A 20,376-nucleotide genomic window follows, 5' to 3' on the forward strand; every position below is an offset into this window, starting at 1 on the left:
TCCCTCCCCTGGGCGTTTTCAGGAACACCCCACTCATTCCATCAGACTCTCGTACTTGGGTTCCTGTCGCGACTCACCGCTTCATCTATTTCCGCTGCCTTCTCCGTACCTATCTACACCGCATCTACCACGCGTTTGCTTGGGTCCGGACGTCGGAGGTGAACTTTCCCCTCCTAGCCCGGAGAGAGCCAGGTGTTCCACGCAGGATGGAGGCTAACTTTGCACCGGCGCATCCCGCGCGCACCTCTAGCGGCAGATAAATACTGATACCGGCTTGGGATACGGAGCACTAAAGGTGTACTTGTTTACCGTGGGTCCAAACCTGGAGATGGCGCGAGATGGTGTGCCATGGGTCGGCCTATTGCTTATCAGTCCCCACTCGCATTCCAGTGCTGCTTGCCCGCTGCTCCCGTCCAATCTCATCCGCCGCTTTGTCATGCCTTGCCATCCTTGGATAGACAGACGGACAAACACCCCGGTCTCGATGCGTGACACCGTAGATGGCAGCTGATCGACATGGGCGCTGCACAGAGCCGGCGAAGAAGGAATGCCACGCGGAGGAAGGAACATAAGCACAAACGAGATGATACTACCCCAAGCCTCGGCTGTGAGACAAAGCTTGAGACAACCGCTCGTCCGGGCCCGCCACTCACTGCGGAGGCCCGCCGGCGCCCTTCGCTAGCTTATCGCGAACAAGCCTGTCGCCAAAGAGGCTAGTAGCCCTGCAGCCCGTATCTGTCTGGCTGATATTTGTTGGTCATGTTTTCGTTATCTCTTATGCACTTTCCCCCGTCGGGCTGAGCCATCTTGCCACCGCCTGCATCCTGTCGCTCCAATCCAGACATTCCTCCGGCTCGGCGCCTGTTTCCCCAGGCGAATTGGTCGCCTGCCACTGGTGGCTGGCGTTTAGCTTCGGCGGCCGGACCACCACCGCACGTGTTGTCAATCGCCTGCCAATTTCCATCAATGATAAGCCTAATGGACTTTGGAATTTGGACCGCCTCCCCACGGCCCACCTGGCGCGACCGGAGGGAGCACCTGCCTGATGCCTGTTGCTCATGAGTCCGCGATGATCGGAGAAACGGGGAAGAAGGAGTGTCCGTCTCCCAATTTTAAGTCGTAGTCGCTCGCGCTGATTGGGGGCGCGTCCGCTGCTGTGAGACAGCTCCGCTGCATGTCAGACTCCTATCCTCGCCAGAGATGACCGTTTTTCCGGGGCCTCTAGGCAGCCAGAAAGCCAGACTGCAAGGGCAGGGGCGCGCAACGAGGGCCGTGCATGTTGTGCATGGGCTAACAATGGCATCCACCCTCTCCAGGGCCGCCACCGGTTGAACGTCCTATACGTTCGATCGGACTGGATCCGGGTTGGTTCCGCAGCGAGTCTAGGCTGCATTCAGGTTACATCGGAGCACGGCGAACGGACTGGGGTAACTGATAGCTGGCCAGATAAACTCGCCCGCCATCAGTGGTCGCCACAATCACGTTTAATTTATTTCCTAGTCCGATAAGGCGTCGGGTTACCGTCGGCTCTAGCTGAAGCTATCCGGTCGAGAGTGGATAGGGATCATTATATGACCCGGGGCGTCGCCCCCCCCCCCCCCCCTCCAGCTCCTCTTTCTCTTCTGTGTACCACCCCGTTTGTTTCCTCCATTGTTCTCCATCTTTCTTGGCTTCATCGACCGCCACGATGAGCGAGAAGGAGCAGGCTTTCAGCAGCGCGGTGGCTGCGGATGAGTCCAGCCCCGAGGCGGCCACTCTCCACCTCAAGCACCTGAAGGCGCAACATCATTGGGACCCTAACCTTCCCGACGAGATCGCCGACGAGATCGACGATGCCCTCCACACCGACGACAAGGGCGCCCGCGTGGGCATAACGCAGGAGTTGATGGACAACTCGCCCTACCCGGAAGTCCGCGCCGCTGTGTCCAACTTCGACGAAGGCGGCCACACCAACACGATCCGTGCGTGGGCCATCGGTATGATCTTCGCGACCCTCGGTTCCGGTTTGAACATGCTGTTCTCCATGCGTGATCCGTACATCGTCATTCCCTCCTACGTCGCCCAGGTCGTCGCCTACCCCGTGGGTGTGGCATGGGCCCGGTTCATGCCCGCCTGGCAGTTCCGTTTCTTTGGCATCGACTGCAATCTGAACCCGGGTCCCTTCAGCAAGAAGGAGCATGCACTCATTGTCATTATGGCTAATGCCACCTTCGGTGGTGGTGCCGCCTACGCCACTGACGTCCTGCTGGCGCAGCGTGCCTTCTATCACCAGCGCTTCGGATGGCCGTTCGAGATCTTCATGTGTATCTCGACCCAGATGCTGGGATTCGGCATGGCCGGGTTCTTCCACCGGTGGTTGGTCACCCCGGCCGCCATGATCTGGCCCGCCAACCTGATCAACACCACCCTCTTCCACGCACTCCATGACCACTCCAAGCCCGACCCGGCCAAGGTATCCGGCTGGAAGATCGGCAAGTACCGCTTCTTCCTGTACGTCATGCTGGGGTCCTTCTGCTGGTACTGGATCCCGGGCTTCATCGCTCCTTTCCTGAGTGTCTTCGCCTGGGTCACCTGGATCAAGCCCCAGAACGCCGTCATCAACCAGCTTTTCGGTGGTGACACCGGCCTGTCACTGATCCCCATGACCTTCGACTGGACCCAGATCTCGGGTTTCAACTTCAGTCCCCTCATTGCGCCCTGGCACGCTATTGCCAATACCCTGATCGGCATGGTGATCTTCTTCTGGATCGTCACCTCCGGCATGCACTACAGCGGCTTGTGGTATGGCGAATACCTGCCCATCAGCGACTCGAACAGTTATGACAACACCGGTGCGCAGTACAACGTGACCCGCATCTTGACCTCGGAGTTCACCCTCAACCTGAAGGCGTACAAGGAGTACTCGCCGCTCTTCCTGTCGACGACCTTCACTCTGTGCTACGGTCTGTCGTTCGCGGGCGTCATCGCCGTCATCATCCACGCGGGACTGTTCCACGGCAAGGAGATCTGGGAACGCTTCCGCAACTTCGGTAAGGAGGAGGAGGATATCCACGCCCGCCTGATGTCCCGGTACAAGACCGTCCCGCTGTGGTGGTACGCTGCCGTCACCCTGGTCATGATGGCCATCAGTTTGGCTATCATCCTCGGATACCCGACTCACCTGAGCTGGTGGGCGTTCTTTGTCTCTCTGATCCTGGCTGTGGTGTGGTATGTGCCCATCGGTATCGTGCAAGCCTCGACAAACATTGCCCTTGGTCTGAACGTGTTGACGGAGTTCCTGGTCGGTTACATCCAGCCTGGAAAGCCCATGGCCATGATGCTGTTCAAGACCTACGGTTACATGAGTATGTACCAGGGATTGTACTTCAACCAGGACATGAAACTTGGTATGTTATGCGCGCCCCCCCCTTTTTTTTTGTGTCAACGTGTCTAACCTGCTCCAGCCCACTACATGAAGCTCCCCCCTCGTGTCACCTTCTCCGGTCAGATGGTCGCCGCTCTGTGGTCGTCCGTTGTGCAGATCGCCGTCATGAACTGGGGTCTGGCCACGATCAAGGACGTGTGCAGCGAGACGCAGGCCAACAACTACACTTGCCCCAACGGCCGTGTGTTCTTCCAGGCCTCCGTTATCTGGGGTCTGATCGGCCCCCAGCGCATCTTCTCTCCGGGCCAGCTCTACTCGGGCATGATGTGGTTCTGGCTGGCTGGCGCCATCCTCCCGGTGGCGATCTACCTGGCGGCTCGCATGTGGCCCAAGAGCCCTGTCCGCTACCTCAACGCGCCCGTCATCTTCGGTGGTGCGGGTCTGATCCCCCCCGCGACCCCGCTGAACTACCTGACCTGGGGTCTGGTGGGTATCGTCTTCAACAAGTACATCCGCGACAAGTTCCGTGGCTGGTGGATGCACTACAACTACGTGCTGTCGGCCGGTCTGGACGTCGGTCTGGATCTGTGCACCATCCTGATCTTCCTGACCCTGGATCTGACCAGCACCACCTTCCCCACCTGGTGGGGCACGTCGATCACCTCGGCCACCATGGATATGCAGGGCACTGCCGTGCAGAAGGTGCTGCCCAGCGGCGAGACCTTTGGTCCGAAGAGCTGGTAGAGACGTTGACGTCTCGGTCGGGGGCTGTTGAGCAGGGGGGGTGGGTGAGGTTGTGGATGTGGATCTTGTGTAATGTTATCGATATGCTATGCAGCTATGATCATGACTTGATAGTGATACAGCTTAATTTAATTGACTACACTCTTATGTCTTTGTCACCTACCTTGTATCATCTTGTAGTTAGTTATAGTAATCGGAGAAGTCATCTGGGTAGATATATACGTTCTTGTTTTGTGCTAGTTGTAGGTCTCTTCCTTCTAACCGTAAATACTAGGCCTCCATGTTCACAATGTTGACCCTCAGTCTCCTCTCCTATAGTTAGTATTTTTCCTAGTCTTTCTCCCAATCTTTCTCCCGGTCAGTATTATTCCTCCCGCTATTCCTCCCAAGGTAAGTATTCCTAATTCCCCTCCCTCCTCTCTCCCTCCCTCCCTAGTATTGATTATATCATACTACTACTATTACTACTACTACCACCACCACCAGTACCCCGTCTTCTCTTCCCGCATTATCGTCTAAGAAAATAATGCTATTAAATACCATGCGCGGGGGGGAGGGGGAAGAGAGAGGATGATTGATAGATGGAGATAGAATTTAGAATTGGGGGTGAAGCACTCGGGTAACAGGGCAATAAGGCCACGGGGTAATAAGGCATCATGGATGAGGCAGCAGGGTAGTAAAGCAAGAGGGCAGGCATACAGGCAGAAAGGCAGACAGGCAGATAGGCAGACAGGCAGACAGACATACAGGCATACAGGCATACAGGCATACAGGCATACAGGCAAGAGGGTAACCAACCAGGCATACAGACAACAAGACGACAAGGCGACAAGGCAACAAGGCGACGGCCTTTAAAGAAGCCAGGACCGAGAGAGATAGAGTTTCCATTCCCATGGACTTGGTTGGGGTTGCAATTCATTAGGGAAACTTTTGAGTTTTGAGTTTTCAGTTGAGGGGTGTTGTCTATTGTCTATGGTGAGGAGAGAGGTATGAGGTGGTGGTGGTGGTGGTGGTGGTGGTAGTAGTAGTAGTAGTAGTAGTAGTAGTAGTAGTAGTAGTAGTAGTAGTAGTAGTAGTAGTAGTAGTAATAGTAATAAAAGGATAAAGAAAGGTGGAAAGGAAGAAAGGCAGAAAGGTGGGGGAAAGTTTGACGAATACAGTAAGTGTATAGCTGAACACTGAACACCGAACACCGAACACTGAAGATTGAATATTGAAGATTAAGCCAGGTAAAGTAAATAAAGTAAATAAAGTAATGAATTTGCTTTGCTCACGCTCTCATGTCATGTCATGTCATGTCATGTACATAAACCATACCAAACCACAAACATCCATCCATCCATACATACGTATAAGTACATACATACATACATACATACATACTCAACCTAAAACTAAAACAAAACAAAAATGAAAAAAAAGCCTCCACCCCTTACCCAAAACTCCATATCAAGCCGCAGCAGAAACAATCTCCCTCCTCTTCATCCCCACAATCAAACCGACAGGTTTCCGCAAGAACCCCTCTCTCGTCTCCATGGGCCCACTCTGCTGCATCTCGAACTCAAAGAGCCGGAACACCGTGGCGCAGATAACCAGCAGTTCCATCTCGGCGACGTTCCGACCCACGCAGGCGCGGGGACCCGTGCTGAAGGGGATGAAGGCGGCTTTCTGTCGCGCCGTCAGACGGGCGGGGTCCCAGCGCTCGGGGACGAATTGCTCGGCGTCGGCACCCCAGATCTCCTTGGAGCGGTGGATCGTGTAGCTGGGCACGGAGACGACGTCGCCCGGGAGGAAGGTGTGGCCGGAGATGTTGATGGGAGGGGTTCCGGCGGGGATTTCGCGCGGGAGTCCCATGGCGGAGGTGCTGTGGATGCGCATGGTTTCCCAGATGATGTATTGGAGGCTGGGTTTGTTGTGAGCGAGTGTTTGGGTTTGGGTGGGAGGGGATGGGGAAGGGGGACGTACTAGGGGATTTCCTTGACCATGGAGTGAGTCGGTACGTCGATGTCAGCGGGGATGGCCTCGTCGAGGACCTGCTGGAGTTTCTCGATGACGCCGGGGGTGCTCATGCACCAGTAGAGGATGGCGCAGGAGGTGTTGGAGGTGGTGTCGGAGCCGGCGATGAGCTGGGTCAGGGCCTCGGCGGTCAACTCGGCGCGACCGAGCTTCTCGCCGTTCTGGTCCTTGCCCTCCATCAGGCGGGCGAGGAGATCGACGCGGGTGTTGTTGGCCATGACCTCGGGGCGGAGACGCTCGTTGACGCGGGCGACGGCGATGCCAGCCAGATCCTCGACGGCCTGGATGCCGTCGCGGAAGAAGCGATCGGGGAGGTACTTGGCGTAGGGCTTCAGGGCGGGCAGACAGCCCAGGGTGGCGGAGACCTCGCCGCGACGGTTGAGGACCTCGACGGCCTGGACGTAGGAGGGGGGGGCGTCGGGGGTCTTGCGCATCTCGGCGTAGTCCTTGCCCTTGTCGAGCATGCCGAAGGGGGCGCCGAAGGCGAGGTCACCGATGATGTCGAAGGCCAGGTAGTTGAACCAGTTGAGGGCGTCGAGGGTCACGAAGCCGGTGCGGGGGTCGCGCTGGGTCTGGGCCAGGCGGCTCCACTGCTGGACGAACAGCTCGACGTTGCCGTGGATGTACTGCTCGAACTGGCCGATGGACTTCATGCTGAAGGTGTGGGAGACGGTCTTGCGCTTGCGGGAGTGCTCGACGCGGTCGCGGGTGTTGAACAGACCACGGTGGATGGACACGAAGGCGTCGTAGAAGTCGCTCTTGAGGAAGCCATTGCCGTGGCCGTAGACAGCCTGGATGGCGGCGTCGTCGGCGATGGAAGTGTGGCGGGGGGCGATGCGGAGGAGTTTGCCGTGTTGCTTGTGGGCGTCGTCGATGGTCTTGAAGCGGTGGCCGCGTCGCGTCTGCAGCAACAGCCACAGATTACTGACGCTGGCAAAGCCAGGCGAGGGGATGTCGTGAAGGTGCCAGCGCTGGACGTATGGCACGATGTAGTACACGGCCAGGGCGGCCAGGCCCAGATAGACCCCGTAGGGCGATAATAACAGGGCCAGCATATTATTGACTAACTGGCTGGGTGGGAGTTGATGACAAGGGGGAGGGAGGGAGGGGGAAATCTGACAGCCGACGGTTATCTGTCACGGCAAATCACACCAAATGGTTTAACCGAGAATGAAGGGGGGAAGCAAAGTGTCAATATGTCAATATGTCAATATGTCAATATGGCAATATGGCAATATGGCAATATGGCAATATGGCAATATTCACAGAACAGAACAGAACAGAATAGAATAGAATTGCAAGTCCTAACCTTCTCTGACGATCAAGATACTTTACTTTATATGCTCCCCCCGCAAAAGACTCCCCGAGGCAAAGGAGCAGCGCCGGGACTGAACATCGGGAGTGCGACGCCCAGCGACTCTGCCGATTTGCGGGCCCGACCAGTGCGTCTCCCCGCTTATGGCTCGGCTAACTAAGGGGAACGGCTGGCTGGCTCCGTTTTAGACTCGGCCACTGACACCGCGTTTATTACGCTCCAAGGGCCTGGCTGCCTTAACCGCATCCGGGGGGGGAGGGGGAGAAATCTGGCAACGATGGCAAATCGTATTCTCTCCCCCATCATCATCACCCATGGGTGCGCCAATGCTGCATGCGTGCCGTCTATCCATGGACCACATCTCGGATAGCATCGTCATCGCATGTACCATCGCCACTGCTCTGGGCGACGTCTAGATCTGGCTGATCTGCTGGATACTTGCTGGATGCGTTGTGAAAGTATATGTGCGGCATGTGCGTTGTCTGTCTTCCTCTCTCTCTCTCTCTCTCTATACGTATCTAGGTGTTGCATGTGGCTGGGATACCGTGTTGGGTATGACTATGTACATCACGTCACCATCGACTCCCCTCCACCCTGAACAATCCACTCCGCCTCTTCTCCGCCTCCCACCGCTCCATCCACCCCTTCATGCGCTCGCGACTGGGCCGACTCCCCACGTTGACCGTGGGGATCACCCGCCCGATCCTCAGCGCGCAGCAGAACATCGTCAGCTCGCGGAACGAGCTGTGCTCGCTGTACGGCACCCCGAAGCAGGCGCTCTCGCGCGTGCTGCCGCGCTGCGCCGTCAGATCGCGCGCCGAGAAGCCCGTCCGCCACTGCGCCGCGTGCAGCACCGCCGACACGGCCGGCTGCTCCAGCGTGCGCCCCGCGGGGCCCCGGTACGTCCACCCCGTCGGCCGGAAGCCCACCACCCGCGTGAAGTGCGGCTTCAGCGAGTCCAGGTAGTCCGTCAGCGTCTCCGCCCGGATTTCGAACAGCGTCTGCATGTGCACCTGCGCCTCCCGCGGGTTGTCCGTCAGGAGGGCCGACAGCTCCTCGTCCTCCAGGCACGCGCAGATCCGCTGTTTCGCCGCCGTCGCGTAGATCTTGCTCTTCAACGCCCGCGCGATCCCGATGCAGATCCGTTCCTTGCCGATGCTGTACGTCCCGATCACTACCAGGAGTCGGCCCGGCCGGGAGGCAGAGCCAGAGGGCGTCCGGGAGCCCGTCACCGTAGAAACGAACTTGCTGAGCATGCTATTCCCACCCCCACCCCCGCTGATGGCGCGTCCCAGCGCCCCGTCATCCCCGTCCAGCTCCACGCAGAGGTCGGCGCACGCCTGGATGACATCTTCCTGGCACGGGAAGGCGTATCGGGGGCTGAGATACGTCGTATCGAGATAGCAGGCATCGATGCGCTGTTGGCGAAGCTGTCCGGTGGCTGCGTCCACGACATCTGGACGCAGGAGCGCGTGCTGCACGTGGAGCGGAGAGGCGCGGAAATCGCCACAGTGCAGCACGCGGTGCGTCCGCCGAGTCGGGCCGGACCCCATGGGTTTCTCAAAGAGGAAGATCGCGCTCCCGGGACAGTGGTTGGCCTCGATCAGCGTCACCTGCACGCCCGTCCCCGGCACCTCGGCCGTTTTCTCAAACTCCAACGGCACCAGCCATTTGCGGTCGACCTTGAGTTGCTGGGACACGAGGTTCGCCGTCGCCCGGCTGCAGTAGATCGGCCCGTGGCGCCAGGACTTGGCCAGTCCGATGTAGTGGTCGCTGTGGAAGTGGCTGAGGAAGTAGGCCTGACAGCCCTCCACGGCCCCGTAGCGGAAGGCATCCACGCAGATAGAGAACCCGGGAATGATCTTGTAGAACGGACATGTCCGTTGGTAGGCCTGTTTGCCGCGCGAGGCCACCTCGTTGGCTGCGGCGGCTGCCCACGCCGTGTCTTCCGCGTTGCCAGACATCAGCTTCGAGAAGGCTGACCGCGTACCGGCCACTCCGGAGGCATACGGATCGCGCTGTGCGGGCCTCGCGACAGCTGCCCGGTCCGCGCGAGTCAAGCCTGTCGGCTCCTTCTCCGGCTCCTTCTCCGGGGGCTCCGACTTGGATAACCTCATAGGCTTCCCATCGAGACAGTCATTCACGTGCACCGAAACATCCTAAACTATTAGCCACTGTTCATCCCAACCGGTTCAAGACAAAACACTCACCGTGTCCGTCAGACCCGCCAGCACAGTCTGACATATGGGACACACAGGCGCCTCGCAGCCAAAGTCCTCCGCGTCGCCCGTGCCGTCAAGCCCAGTCCCATCCACATCCACATCCCCATCTTCATCCTCATCCTCATCCTGAAAGGTGTCTAAGAGCTCTTCATCCCGGAACTCGTCTTCTAGATCGTCAAAATTCGCATCTTCCTCATTATCGATCAGACTCGTGGCTTCTCTTACCGATGGTGCTGGGGTGTCCGGCTTTGCGTCCTCGTAGTTTGGAGATTCCTTTCTGTCGTGCTCATTGCCATCACCATTGTTCTCGGATAGAGATGAATCTCCCACCTCCCGAAAGCGCTCCAAATCCTCCTCTTCCTCACTATCCGACTCGTCGATGAACGGGCCACTGATCTGTCTCTTCTTCGACGATGTAGTCGTAGACCCTATCTTGACCCCATCCCCGCCCTCCTCCTTCCGATCTCCAGACCCAGAATCCTCAACCCGTCGCCTCTTCACCCCCCCACCATTCTCATTATACCTCCCCCCATCCCAGTCTTCATCCCCACTCACAATCTCCACCACCTCACCCCCATTCCCACTCCCACTCCCATCCCCATCCTTATCCTGATCCCAAAAATCATCCGGCGTCCTCTCCCTCTCCCTCTCCCTCTCCCGTTCCCTTCCCCCCCCATTCATCTTCCCAAACCCCTTCCCCCCCTCCAAAAACAACCCCCCACCCCCACTCCCGCCATTCTCAGTATCTTTCCCCGACGCCGACGCCGACGCCGACGCCCCGCCCTCCGTCTTCGTAGCGAACTGCGTGATGCGCGACTGCCGCGATGTCGCTTTCGGGGGACCGTCAGCTTTCTGGAAGAAGTTCAATAGGCTTGCGTTGCGCTTCGTTTGGGATTTGGCCGGTGGGGTCGGTTTGGATTTGAAGGGGGTTTTGGAGGGGGGTTTTCGTGTTGGGATTGGCATGGTTTGGTTTTGTCTGGGTTTGAGTTTGTTTGTAGGGGTTCGGTTGGTTTGCGGTGCGGTGTGGTGGTGGTTGGATGTAGAGAGTAGATATGAGGCGTTGAGGTGATGCGACTAGGGCATTTTAATCCGTGGATTGTGTGGATTGTGGGATCTGCGGTAGTAGGTAGGAGGTAGGAGGTAGGATGACCTGACCTGTCGTGGTGGCGTGGAATCGGACAGACTGCAGATTGGAATCCAGTATAAGTCGTATGGACGGAGGCGACGGGGCGCGGCGGCGCGGCGGACTCGATTTTCGCGACACGAGGACACGTGATCCGGCTATTGAACCATTATAGCCGGATCGGTCAATGGTCTACTCCATCCAGCTATCTATCTGTCTGTCTACGCAGTGAGACTGATTGATGTGCCTCTAGGCATTTCTTCTTATTTTTGTGAGGTAGGTAGGTTGGTAGGTACCTGTTCTAGGTTCACAAGAGACATCGCATCTGTCCGTCTGTCTGTCTGTCTGTCTGTCTGTCGTCCATGTCGACGTACCACCTATCCGATCCCTTCTGTCTTCGGAAGCACACGCCTGGTATCTAGTCCAGTCCGGCAGTTACTCCACGTCCACGGCACTGGGGTGTAGTACCAAGAGTTCGGAGTCTATCGTATCCATCCACCCAACCCAGTACCACGTAGCAGTACTCCATCCATCCATCCATCCGTCCGTCCGTCCGTCCAATCCACACCGTACCGCACCGCACCACGCCGCACTGTAGCAGCCCAGCCCAGTCCGATCTGATCTCATTATTCGGAATCTGTCTTCTGTCTGTCGAATTCAGACCGGAAACCTCGCATCATCGGTAATGCAATCAATCAATCCTCGTCGGGCACGGTAGACATCACATTGTGATAAGTCGTAGACAGCTCCTCCCCCCCCCCCCCCCCCCCCAAAAAAAAGGCACAGAACAAAAAAAAAAAGGGCGAAAAGAAAAAAGAAAAAGAAAAGCCATAACCGCAGGTATCAATGATAATAATCACAGGCTACACTAACATTCTCCTCACCGAGCCTTACCCGCCTGGTTTGCTGCTTCTGCACGAACAAAACCAATTAGCATACGCCCATAATACACAATAGCCAATGACCCCGCGCGGGGGGGGGGGAGTAGCTCTGGGTTGTAGGCTTTTCCAGCGTTAAAAAGACGAAAAAGGAAAAAGGAAGCTCACCTCTCCGCGTAGCATCCTCCAAAAGCCCAATATCGACCTCGGACCGCGGCAACATCACATACCGCACCACGCTGCCTCGGATGAACATGTTCTTGACGGACGACAGGTGCGGGTATTTGTCCAGGTCCAGGACGTCGACGTCGTCCAGCTTGATGTTCAGGTACTGGTCGACGGATTTCAGGGTGCCGCGGATGCGGATGTCGTTTTTCAGTTCGATCGTGACGGTTTGGTTGGTGAGGGTCTTGAAGAAGCTGTTTCGTTTCTCGGGTTAGTGCTTGCTTTTGGTTTCGGTTGGCCGATTGGGTCTGGTTGGGTGGGGGTGGGTTGGGGTTATTGGGGTCGCTGAGAAGTATCGGGCGGCGTACCTGAAGAAGAGCATGGTGGCGGTGGGGTGAGGTTATTGTTATGGGGCGGGTAGAGGTGGCTATCGCATTGCCTGTGGACTGGGGAGACGAGGAGTGGATTGTCCGGAGCGTTGTTGGCGGGGAGAGCGGAGGACGAGGATATGCGATCTCGAGTTGGAGCTGCGGGTATGATGCGCCGTGGTGGTGAGCATGTGCTGTCACGTGTAGGGTGAGTCAGCTATGCCGTGCATTAGTTACCTTATGCAGCCAGACGCTCTCGAGATCGGGACTTGGAATAGTGTACGGAGTACGGAGTACCACAGTCTACAGTCTACAGTCTACATTTCATACCATGATCGGGAAAGTACAACTTGGCTGCTGATGAAAAACGAGCATAGATTTCATTCCCCCCACTATCCACTCCCATAACATCATCACTCATCTCACATAAAAAACGGGGTATTCAGAGAGCGATAACGACTCGAGTATTATATTATGCTCGCCTCCAGGGCGTGGGTATCATGAACCTTTCGTCAAAGAATGAACGCCTTCCCAGGCAAAAATAGCACACGCAAAGGTTCAACCCTTGCTACTCTTCCGTCCGTGCGGCCGCTTCTTCGGTCGCGGCTTCATCGCCCACCCCGACAAGCACGTCCAGCCTGCTCCGTTCTTCCGTCCCTCGTCGAATACCCGTCCAATCCCCGCCAGTAGGTCAGGTCGGTCAATGCCCATCTCCATCTGCAGTTTCACCAACCACTGTTCCCAGAGCCAGCCGCCCAGAATGCCCGTCACACTGGCAATATCCGCCGTGCTGCCGATCGGACCGTGCACGGCCTCGTATTCATCCATCAGGCTCTTCACTCTCGGGTCGGGCGTCTCCCTGGGGAACTCTGGCTTGACAGGCTCCGTGCCCATGGGCAGGAACATCCAGGCTCGTTTGACGTCCGCGAAGTTTCTTTGCAAGCGAGTGAGGAAGCCTTTCGTCGGCGTTGGGTCATAGCCCCGAGCCGTGAGGTTGGATGCAAACTCCCCTGACGTGGCAGACGCCTGGGGCCCTGCCCGCGTGATCTGGGCGTCCATGATGAAGAACTCCAGGTAGCCGCCAGGTTTGAGGCAGCGACGACACTCTTTCAGGCAGAGGTCATACTCATCCTGGGCTTCCCCCGTAGGACACTGTTTTTTCAACAGAGCCGGTAGAGAGCGAGCGGAGATCACATCGAACTTGCTGTCGGAGAATGGCAGCTTCCAGAGCTGGGACACGGAAAGATGACGGTGATTGGGAGGCCCTTTGATGCCAGGGTTGATGTCCTGATGCTCCGTGACCACCGTGTAGACCTTGACATTCGGGTGGTCGTGGGCAAGTTGCCAGCCCCATTCGCACGAGGCATGTCCACCAAGATCCAAGACTCGTAGTTGACGGGGAGGAACCTTTCGCGAGTGCGACGCACCGGAGAGTCTCTTCAGAGCAGGGCTCACGATTAGGCTACCCCCATTCAGGTACTTGAGAGCATCCATGGCCCACATCGGTTCTCGGAGCTGGGACAGCACCGCCTGCTCCTTTTCGACCATCGAAAACTGAGCCTTCTCCACCAGGGCTGGGCCCATCGTTGAGTTGCGGGGAGCCAGTGAAAAGGGCCCTTTGTAGGCTGGGCGCTCAGGGCGAGTGACTTCGTAGCTCCCCCGCAACCGGCTGATGTGCGTGTTAGTCAGACCGAGTCGGGAAGATTGGACAGCGTCGAACCGTGTGTTCCGATGCACAAACGTGTCCTGGCTGCTGGATTGCTGATGCACTGCTTGAAACCCTCGCCAGTAGATGGAGTCTCGACTTGCTTGCGCAGAAGGCTGGGAGCTAGGTGCTTCCGGGATTGTCCCAGAAGGGATGGACATCTTGCGGACACGCTGGGGAGGGGGCTCGATCTTGGCTGCATCCTTGGGATCTTCCCCATCTAGCATATTCACGGGGTTGGTCTCGTGAAGGGCTGAAAGGTAGGAGGCCTGAGCTGCCAGCCAGACACTGGTTCGATCCAAGCCCGACATCGCCTTTTCTCGCAGTTCAGTGTCGTAGTTTTCATCTCGTTCATACTGACTGTCCACGGGAATCGAGTCATGATCGACCTCGGGCTCGGGAAACACTGCATCATCCTGCGTGTCTTGGGGCGCAATTTCCGGGGGAATCCAAATGGCGGTCGGCGGGTCATACACGGCGGTTACCTGTTCCTCTGTCGAGCGTTCAGGATAGTCTATGACTTGTTCGACAACCTCTCCGTCATCCCGGGAGAATGGTAGCTTGTAGAAGTTCTCGGCAATGGCAGACGAAGGCGGCTTGTTTCCCCTGGGAATAGACCACGTGTGACGAGCCCTCGGGGCTAACGAAGCAAAGAAGCCTCCAGGGGAGGGTATGCTCAGCCTGCTGAAGCTATACCCCGAGATGTCTGAGGCAGGTGTCGCGTCGCCGGCACTGTGTGGGCGCTCAGGTGGTGTATGGATCTGCCACATCTCTTCATTTCCCTCGGAAGTCTCCGACCAGGGATCCGGCGTCCCATCGAAGGAGATGTGCCTGAGCATCTCCAAGGCACCTGCAGGAAGGCAAACCCCTCTGTCGGATGGAGTATCCTCCCGTGGAGGTTCAGCTCCCAGGTCGATAGGAGACGATCGACCTGGAATCCGCGGGAATCGGCCCAGGACGTGCTGCCAGTCCTCGCTGGCGCCCTCGATGGCAATCTCAATGCTTTGAACTTCTGGATCCACTTCCAGATTTGGTGCTCCTGCGTCCGGTGCATCCTCCAGATCAGGTCGAACATGAATGTCTTCCACATTCCAGTCATTATCTGGTAGAGACTGCAGGTCTGGAGTGGCCGGGGCACTGATGCCCGACACCTGGTCTGAGGACACACTGCCATCCAAAGATGGTGGAGCATGCACAGCGGGTACCGGGTGACCCAGCAACGACAGAGCAGCGGGAGAGACCGGGATTTTTGACGGCGGAGTTGGCGGAATCGGAGAACTCTTAGGGGCGCCATGCAGAGACGGCCACACCGCGGACGACGGGATGGTGAGGCTTGGGTAACGATTGCGGGAGATTGGGGAAACGACCGAGGCTCGCGTCGTCGGCGACACCAAGCTTGTTGGCCGCGTGCTGGCAAATGAGGTACAGTCGTCGCTCGTCTCGGATTCCTCGTCGGTGGCTTCGTACAGATCCTCGAAGGGTCGCATTTGACGCTGCCATTCCGTATCCGAGCAAGATGACATCGACCCTGCAGATATTGGCGAGAAGAATCGATGCAACCTGGCTGACACCAATGGGAGACCGCTGGTCTTGAGCTTCAACTGTGGCAGTGGCTGCGGTGTTGGATTGGGGGTCGGTAAGACGCGGACTGCTTTCTCTGAGTATTGTTCCTCACGCTCATCCTCGGGTATGGTATTAAGTCTCGTCCCTTGGACCTGCCGTAGGGGCGGACATTTGGGCGGTGCAGGGTGGAATAACTCGGCCATGATGTTAGTACGGTCGATAATCTTCCTCCTTGTCGCTCGAAAGAATGTATGAGACGCAAGGCTGGAAGGGACGTCTGATCCACCACAAACATCCGCAGGCGTTGGGTATCTCGAGTGCGTTTGAACCGATCAACGGTTGCAAAAGCAGAGTAATGACAGAAGGATGACGGCCTAGCTACCAGAGCTCGTGCACGACAAATCGACAACCCGAGGACCAAGAGAAAGGGATGAGGACGACCGGGGAAAGGTGGGTGACGATCGGAAGTAGCGCATGGCTCTCTACTAATAAACCGCCGGGGGAGGGGAAGAGAGCAGATCTGGAGGGAGGGCTTCACACCTGCCACCAGACGTGCAGGAACTACTGCAGCATTGCGCACAAAGCACCCGAAATCCCTGCACGGATGCATGGTGAAGATACTATCATTGGACGTGGCCGGACAGGCGCTTCGGGGCAGACGAATCCCAGCGTTCGGGGAGAGCTGGTGGGCGACAACGGACAGACTCGGGAGGCAAGCGTGCCAATCATGGCGAGGGCTATCTTTGTGTCTGCAGAGGACCGTCGCCGACAAGGACGAACAAGGCCTTTGGATGCGTGAGGGGGTGTTCGTGTGATTGGCAGCGTGTAAGCGCCCGGTCTATCTTTAGAAAGCAACGACGGAGATCGGCCCAAGCGGTCAATAGCGTCGGGCTGGCTGTCACGAGGCGCCATCTATCTTGTGGAAGGTAAAGTTAAATGGCGAATGTTGAAAGTTGAAAGTGACACCGGCAGAGGAAAGCTGTCGAAAGTCGATCGAGTCATCGTTGCTAATCTGCCCCGAATCCTCGGCGGATGCAATCATGGCATGTCATTTCTCACGGCAGCCTGCCATGCGTGCAGATGACACAACCAAAAGGGTAACCCGACCTGCGCTGGCAGGCTGGCATGATTGGGTTGAGTCACCCGACAGACAGCTGACACCTGGATCCAGTGGGTGCAGATGGACTGGCGACGAGGGGTAGTGCTGCAGTAGTGCGCAGGAGGAGTCCGGAGGAGGAGAGTTGTGCGGAGGAGTAGAGAGTAGAGAGCAGGCAATAATCCTCCGTACTCCAATAACTCCAATAACACTCCAATCGCCGGTCTCGACCGAGGTAAGCTCAGGCATTCAGGCATCACTGTCTCCCACGTGCGGGCCCAGCCCTAGCCCTTATCGCGGGGCAGCAGACTTCCCGATGCGGCATGCCGGAGAAGGACCGCTGACGTCGGGCGGTGATGGAGTCAATTGCCATGCCATCCACTCAGCGCCGTCGTATATAACGCTTCTCCATCTCGGCGGTCTGTAGTCCGTCCCTCACCATCACAATTCTGACTTCCCCTCTTATATCTCTCCCCCACCTCCTCCACGATCCTCTATATACCAACAATATACCCCCGTTACTCAGATTCAATCAACCACCACCACTACCACCACCACCATGTCCCCCCCGCCATCATCGCCCCCTCCATCCTAAGCGCCGACTTCGGCTCGCTGGGCAGCGAATGCTCGACCAAGATCACCGAGGGTGCCGACTGGCTGCACGTCGACATCATGGACGGCCACTTCGTCCCCAACATCACCTTTGGCGCGCCCGTCGTCACCAAGATTCGCTCGCATGTTGCCCGGCCCACAAACCCCCACGGCAAGGGTACCTTTGACTGCCACATGATGATCATGGAGGTGAGCCAGCAATCATCCCAATCGCATTCCCTCCTTCCCTCCCCCTAATACCAGTACCAATATCCATATCAATATAAATAAATAACCAGGCTAACCAATGAATCCAACCCTCCCCGAAAGCCCCACAAATGGGTCAAAGACTTCAAAGCCGCCGGCTGCGATCTCTACTGCTTCCACTACGAGGCGGCCGTGTCGTCCGTCGCGGCCACCGACCCCGCCGATTACACCACCACCACGAAGACCTCCCCCAAGGACCTGATCCGGTATATTCACGAAGAGGGCATGCAGGCCGGTATTGCCATCAAGCCCGATACCCCCGTGGATGTGCTCTGGGACATCTTGGCCAACGAGAACGAGAAGGAGAGACCGGACGTGAGAACCCCCCCCCCCCTTTTCCCCTTCCCTCTACCTTATTCTTCACGACTACAACCAACCCCCGACCCGACCCTATCAAAAGCCCTAGGACCCAGTCCCATAAACACCAACGCTAACTTCTACCCCTTTCCCACGAAATAGATGGTCCTAGTGATGACCGTGTACCCCGGCTTCGGCGGCCAGAAATTCATGGCGTCCGAGCTCCCGAAAGTGAAGGCGCTGCGGGAGAAATACCCCAACCTGAACATCGAGGTGGATGGTGGTCTGGGTCTGGGGACTATCGATCAGGCCGCGGAGGCCGGCGCCAATGTCATTGTGGCCGGGTCGGCCGTGTTTGGCGCCCAGGATCCCGCCGATGTCATTGGCAAGCTGCGCGAGGCTGTGAACAAGTATCGGACGGAATAGGATGCAAAAGCTAGGAAGGCCGTGAGGAGGGGGGGCGTTATGTGACACGACTTATGTTGCAGATCTTCATTGTTTGGTGGCTCGGACTGGGCTGGTGCTGGCCTTCCTGGCGCTTAAAAATTTTAATGCATGGGTGATTTCGAGTTTCGGGGATGTGGCATGTGATGGATGTCGGAGATGAGAGGTCGGTTGGGCGGTTAGACGGTAGACGACTACAGGCCGGGATACGCATCGGATAGACGGGTCGTAGGATCATGAATAGTGTATGTAATGCAAATAGCTCAAGTACAGTTCGAACATACAGCCTCGGGTAAGAAGATACAGATAGAAGTAAAACATGGTATCTTTACACAGAACGCGAAAAGCAGAAATGGGGTGGGCCGAGATAGACAAATCGTCATCGCTCCACGATGAGGCACCGCTGCCTAACGACTGGCGTTGGCATCCGACGTCGATTCCTGTTGGCCTTGGGCTCCATCCTCTTCGCCCTCCTCGGATGATTCTTCCTCAATCCCGTCTTGCTGCTCCTTTCGCGCCGCATGGTCCTCTCGCAATGACTTCAACAGTTCCTGCTCGCCCCCGGATATCGACTTCCGCAGATCCTGGGCCACCTTCGCCTGTTCCTCCTTGGACGTGGCCGAAATGATCGAGCCACGGTGGTGCCCGACCATCCCTAAAGCTTCAGCAGCATCAGTATGAAAATTGGCAGACGACTCCGCCGCCATCTCAGGCACGAGAGACGGCCGTTTGGGCCTGCTCTCCAGCGACTCAGTAGCGACCTCACTCCGACGTACAGTGTCTTCCTGTCCAGCCTGGGACTGCTCGCCGGCTGCCGGAGTCGGGTTCTTCTCGTCTGCAGCCGCCGGGGCCGGTTCTTTGGGTGTGGATGTGGGTGCGGGCGCAGGCGCGGGGGTGCTGGCGGCCTTGGCCTTGGCCGCGGCCTCCTCGCTGGCCTGGCGCATGGCGATCGTGGCGGAACTGTCCTTTGGAGTTTCCTTGGACGGAGGGCTCTGGATCTTGATGGTGCTCTGCTTGAGGGTGACGGTCTCGGGTGTGGGCGTGGATGTGGCCGAGGGGGTGGCGGGGGCTGCGGTCGTGGTACTAGAGGCCGGGATTCCGTCGATGTCTTCGACGCTGTTAACCGTCATCCGCAGCTCACCGTATTCGTTCCATTCTTCGACCTCCTCCAGGTCCTATAGCTTCCAGGTCAGTGTTACCGTCCTGAGACAGGGGCCTCCTATCGAGCCACGTGCGGGGAAGGAACGGAGGAGGGACGTACTCCGACAACCTGGCCGAATTTTACCAGCCCGGGGAGTTTCTTGCCCTTGGAGCGTCGGCCCCAGAGCTTCCGGGCGGCATCATCGGTGGCCACATCGATTGCGCGGAAAGGGAGCTTGTTGGCCTTCAGGATCGTCTCCAAGCGTGCCGTGGCGGTGACGATATGGGACGACCCCGCGGTCAGGGAGGTATAGAGGTAGAGGGTTGAATCGGCCATGTTGGTGGACAGGGGAGTTGTGGGTAGTTCTCGAGATGGTGATATGTTTGGGATGCTGAGAGAGAGAGAAGATGCAAAAGGAGGAAGAAGGCAAGAATGGCGACCGCCTCCAGGAGTTTGAAATGTCGTGTCGGCTTTAAAAGCTTCCCCTTTTGCGCCAAACAATCGACGGGGGCTTCCCGACCGGCAAATCAGCCTCACCGCCAAATGACGTGGCTTGACCCTGCGCGGGGTCACGTGGTACTCACCAGTATATAAATAGCAGACAGTACGGAGTAGCAACTCTGGCTGTGTGACTTCTCTGGCTCCGGATATGATACAGCCTTCGCGCGGACAAATCGCTCCCAGAAATCGAGGATGAAGCGAAACATGCGCCGGGAGGGCAGCCCGGCAACTAAATATCAAAGGATAGACGATAGACTAACGCCTGATTGTGGGGGATCTGATTCCAGGGTGGCAAGCTGACGTCAGTGGATCCCTTCGTGTCGTGCCAATATCAACCCCGACCGCAGCTTTCAATCCCTTCAGGCGTGCCTCGTGGCCTATAAAGTATCCCCTTTCCTATGCACACTACTCGGTACCGTCCGTCGCCTCTCCACATAACGATATTCAACCTATAGAGGGTATGTTGTTGCTCCTCGCGAGGGCTCGAGCATCAGGGCAGTAGCCGGTGGAAACACGGAAAAGTCCCCCATCATCAGTGGTACGCTTGATGTCACGGCCCCATCGAGAACACTTGGG

General features: G+C 57.3%; 6 protein-coding genes across 6 annotated transcripts; 3 read left to right on the top strand and 3 right to left on the bottom strand.

The window, feature by feature from the left end:
• Positions 1-1,633: 1,633 nt before the first annotated feature.
• Positions 1,634-4,226, top strand: optB (small oligopeptide transporter, OPT family). Its single transcript, XM_025540847.1, has 2 exons — positions 1,634-3,386; positions 3,444-4,226. The coding sequence occupies exons 1-2, from the start codon at positions 1,688-1,690 to the stop codon at positions 4,106-4,108; spliced, it is 2,364 nt and encodes a 787-aa protein (XP_025402262.1). The 5' UTR covers positions 1,634-1,687; the 3' UTR covers positions 4,109-4,226.
• A 1,151-nt stretch (positions 4,227-5,377) lies between these two features.
• Positions 5,378-16,132, bottom strand: BO70DRAFT_385221 (p450-domain-containing protein). The gene is made up of 11 exons (XM_025545719.1): positions 15,393-16,132; positions 15,211-15,359; positions 14,989-15,180; positions 14,669-14,955; positions 14,422-14,632; positions 12,865-14,385; positions 11,898-12,092; positions 9,650-10,513; positions 8,016-9,598; positions 6,074-7,195; positions 5,378-6,011 (listed from the first exon to the last, which is right to left on the bottom strand). Exons 1-11 carry the CDS (start codon positions 15,664-15,666, stop codon positions 5,558-5,560), a joined length of 6,852 nt encoding a protein of 2,283 aa, XP_025402263.1. The 5' UTR covers positions 15,667-16,132; the 3' UTR covers positions 5,378-5,557.
• On the top strand, positions 15,780-16,400 carry BO70DRAFT_160832 (uncharacterized protein). Its single transcript, XM_025538276.1, has one exon. The coding sequence runs from the start codon at positions 15,894-15,896 to the stop codon at positions 16,260-16,262; it is 369 nt and encodes a 122-aa protein (XP_025402264.1). The 5' UTR covers positions 15,780-15,893; the 3' UTR covers positions 16,263-16,400.
• Positions 16,401-16,444: 44 nt separating this feature from the next.
• BO70DRAFT_359392 (ribulose-phosphate 3-epimerase RPE1) lies at positions 16,445-18,221 on the top strand. Its single transcript, XM_025542529.1, has 4 exons — positions 16,445-16,952; positions 17,086-17,360; positions 17,481-17,732; positions 17,877-18,221. Exons 1-4 carry the CDS (start codon positions 16,931-16,933, stop codon positions 18,138-18,140), a joined length of 813 nt encoding a protein of 270 aa, XP_025402265.1. The 5' UTR covers positions 16,445-16,930; the 3' UTR covers positions 18,141-18,221.
• A 168-nt stretch (positions 18,222-18,389) lies between these two features.
• Positions 18,390-18,819, bottom strand: BO70DRAFT_359395 (uncharacterized protein). The gene has a single exon (XM_025542530.1). It carries the CDS (start codon positions 18,809-18,811, stop codon positions 18,566-18,568), a length of 246 nt encoding a protein of 81 aa, XP_025402266.1. The 5' UTR covers positions 18,812-18,819; the 3' UTR covers positions 18,390-18,565.
• BO70DRAFT_359396 (uncharacterized protein) lies at positions 18,680-20,084 on the bottom strand. Its single transcript, XM_025542531.1, has 4 exons — positions 19,884-20,084; positions 19,420-19,810; positions 18,935-19,333; positions 18,680-18,819 (listed from the first exon to the last, which is right to left on the bottom strand). The coding sequence occupies exons 2-4, from the start codon at positions 19,633-19,635 to the stop codon at positions 18,814-18,816; spliced, it is 621 nt and encodes a 206-aa protein (XP_025402267.1). The 5' UTR covers positions 19,636-19,810; positions 19,884-20,084; the 3' UTR covers positions 18,680-18,813.
• Positions 20,085-20,376: the final 292 nt, after the last annotated feature.

Source organism: Aspergillus heteromorphus (assembly GCF_003184545.1).
Source record: "Aspergillus heteromorphus CBS 117.55 chromosome Unknown BO70scaffold_4, whole genome shotgun sequence".
Lineage (NCBI taxonomy): Eukaryota > Fungi > Ascomycota > Eurotiomycetes > Eurotiales > Aspergillaceae > Aspergillus > Aspergillus heteromorphus.

Excerpts from the sequence above, each read along its gene's own strand:
- optB (XM_025540847.1), top strand. The coding sequence starts at position 1,688 with ATGAGCGAGAAGGAGCAGGCTTTCAGCAGCGCGGTGGCTGCGGATGAG. Across the intron at positions 3,387-3,443 it reads CAACCAGGACATGAAACTTG|CCCACTACATGAAGCTCCCC; the intron begins GTATGTTATGCG and ends AACCTGCTCCAG.
- BO70DRAFT_385221 (XM_025545719.1), bottom strand. The coding sequence starts at position 15,666 with ATGGCCGAGTTATTCCACCCTGCACCGCCCAAATGTCCGCCCCTACGG. Across the intron at positions 14,633-14,668 it reads TCCGAGGGAAATGAAGAGAT|TGCCGGCGACGCGACACCTG; the intron begins GTGGCAGATCCA and ends GCGCCCACACAG. Across the intron at positions 12,093-12,864 it reads TACTGGCGGGGATTGGACGG|AAACGAAACAGCTTCTTCAA; the intron begins GTATTCGACGAG and ends CACTAACCCGAG.
- BO70DRAFT_160832 (XM_025538276.1), top strand. The coding sequence starts at position 15,894 with ATGAGGACGACCGGGGAAAGGTGGGTGACGATCGGAAGTAGCGCATGG.
- BO70DRAFT_359392 (XM_025542529.1), top strand. The coding sequence starts at position 16,931 with ATGCCATCCACTCAGCGCCGTC. Across the intron at positions 16,953-17,085 it reads GCCATCCACTCAGCGCCGTC|ATTCAATCAACCACCACCAC; the intron begins GTATATAACGCT and ends CCCGTTACTCAG. Across the intron at positions 17,361-17,480 it reads GCCACATGATGATCATGGAG|CCCCACAAATGGGTCAAAGA; the intron begins GTGAGCCAGCAA and ends CCTCCCCGAAAG.
- BO70DRAFT_359395 (XM_025542530.1), bottom strand. The coding sequence starts at position 18,811 with ATGGTCGGGCACCACCGTGGCTCGATCATTTCGGCCACGTCCAAGGAG.
- BO70DRAFT_359396 (XM_025542531.1), bottom strand. The coding sequence starts at position 19,635 with ATGGCCGATTCAACCCTCTACCTCTATACCTCCCTGACCGCGGGGTCG. Across the intron at positions 19,334-19,419 it reads AATTCGGCCAGGTTGTCGGA|GACCTGGAGGAGGTCGAAGA; the intron begins GTACGTCCCTCC and ends TGGAAGCTATAG.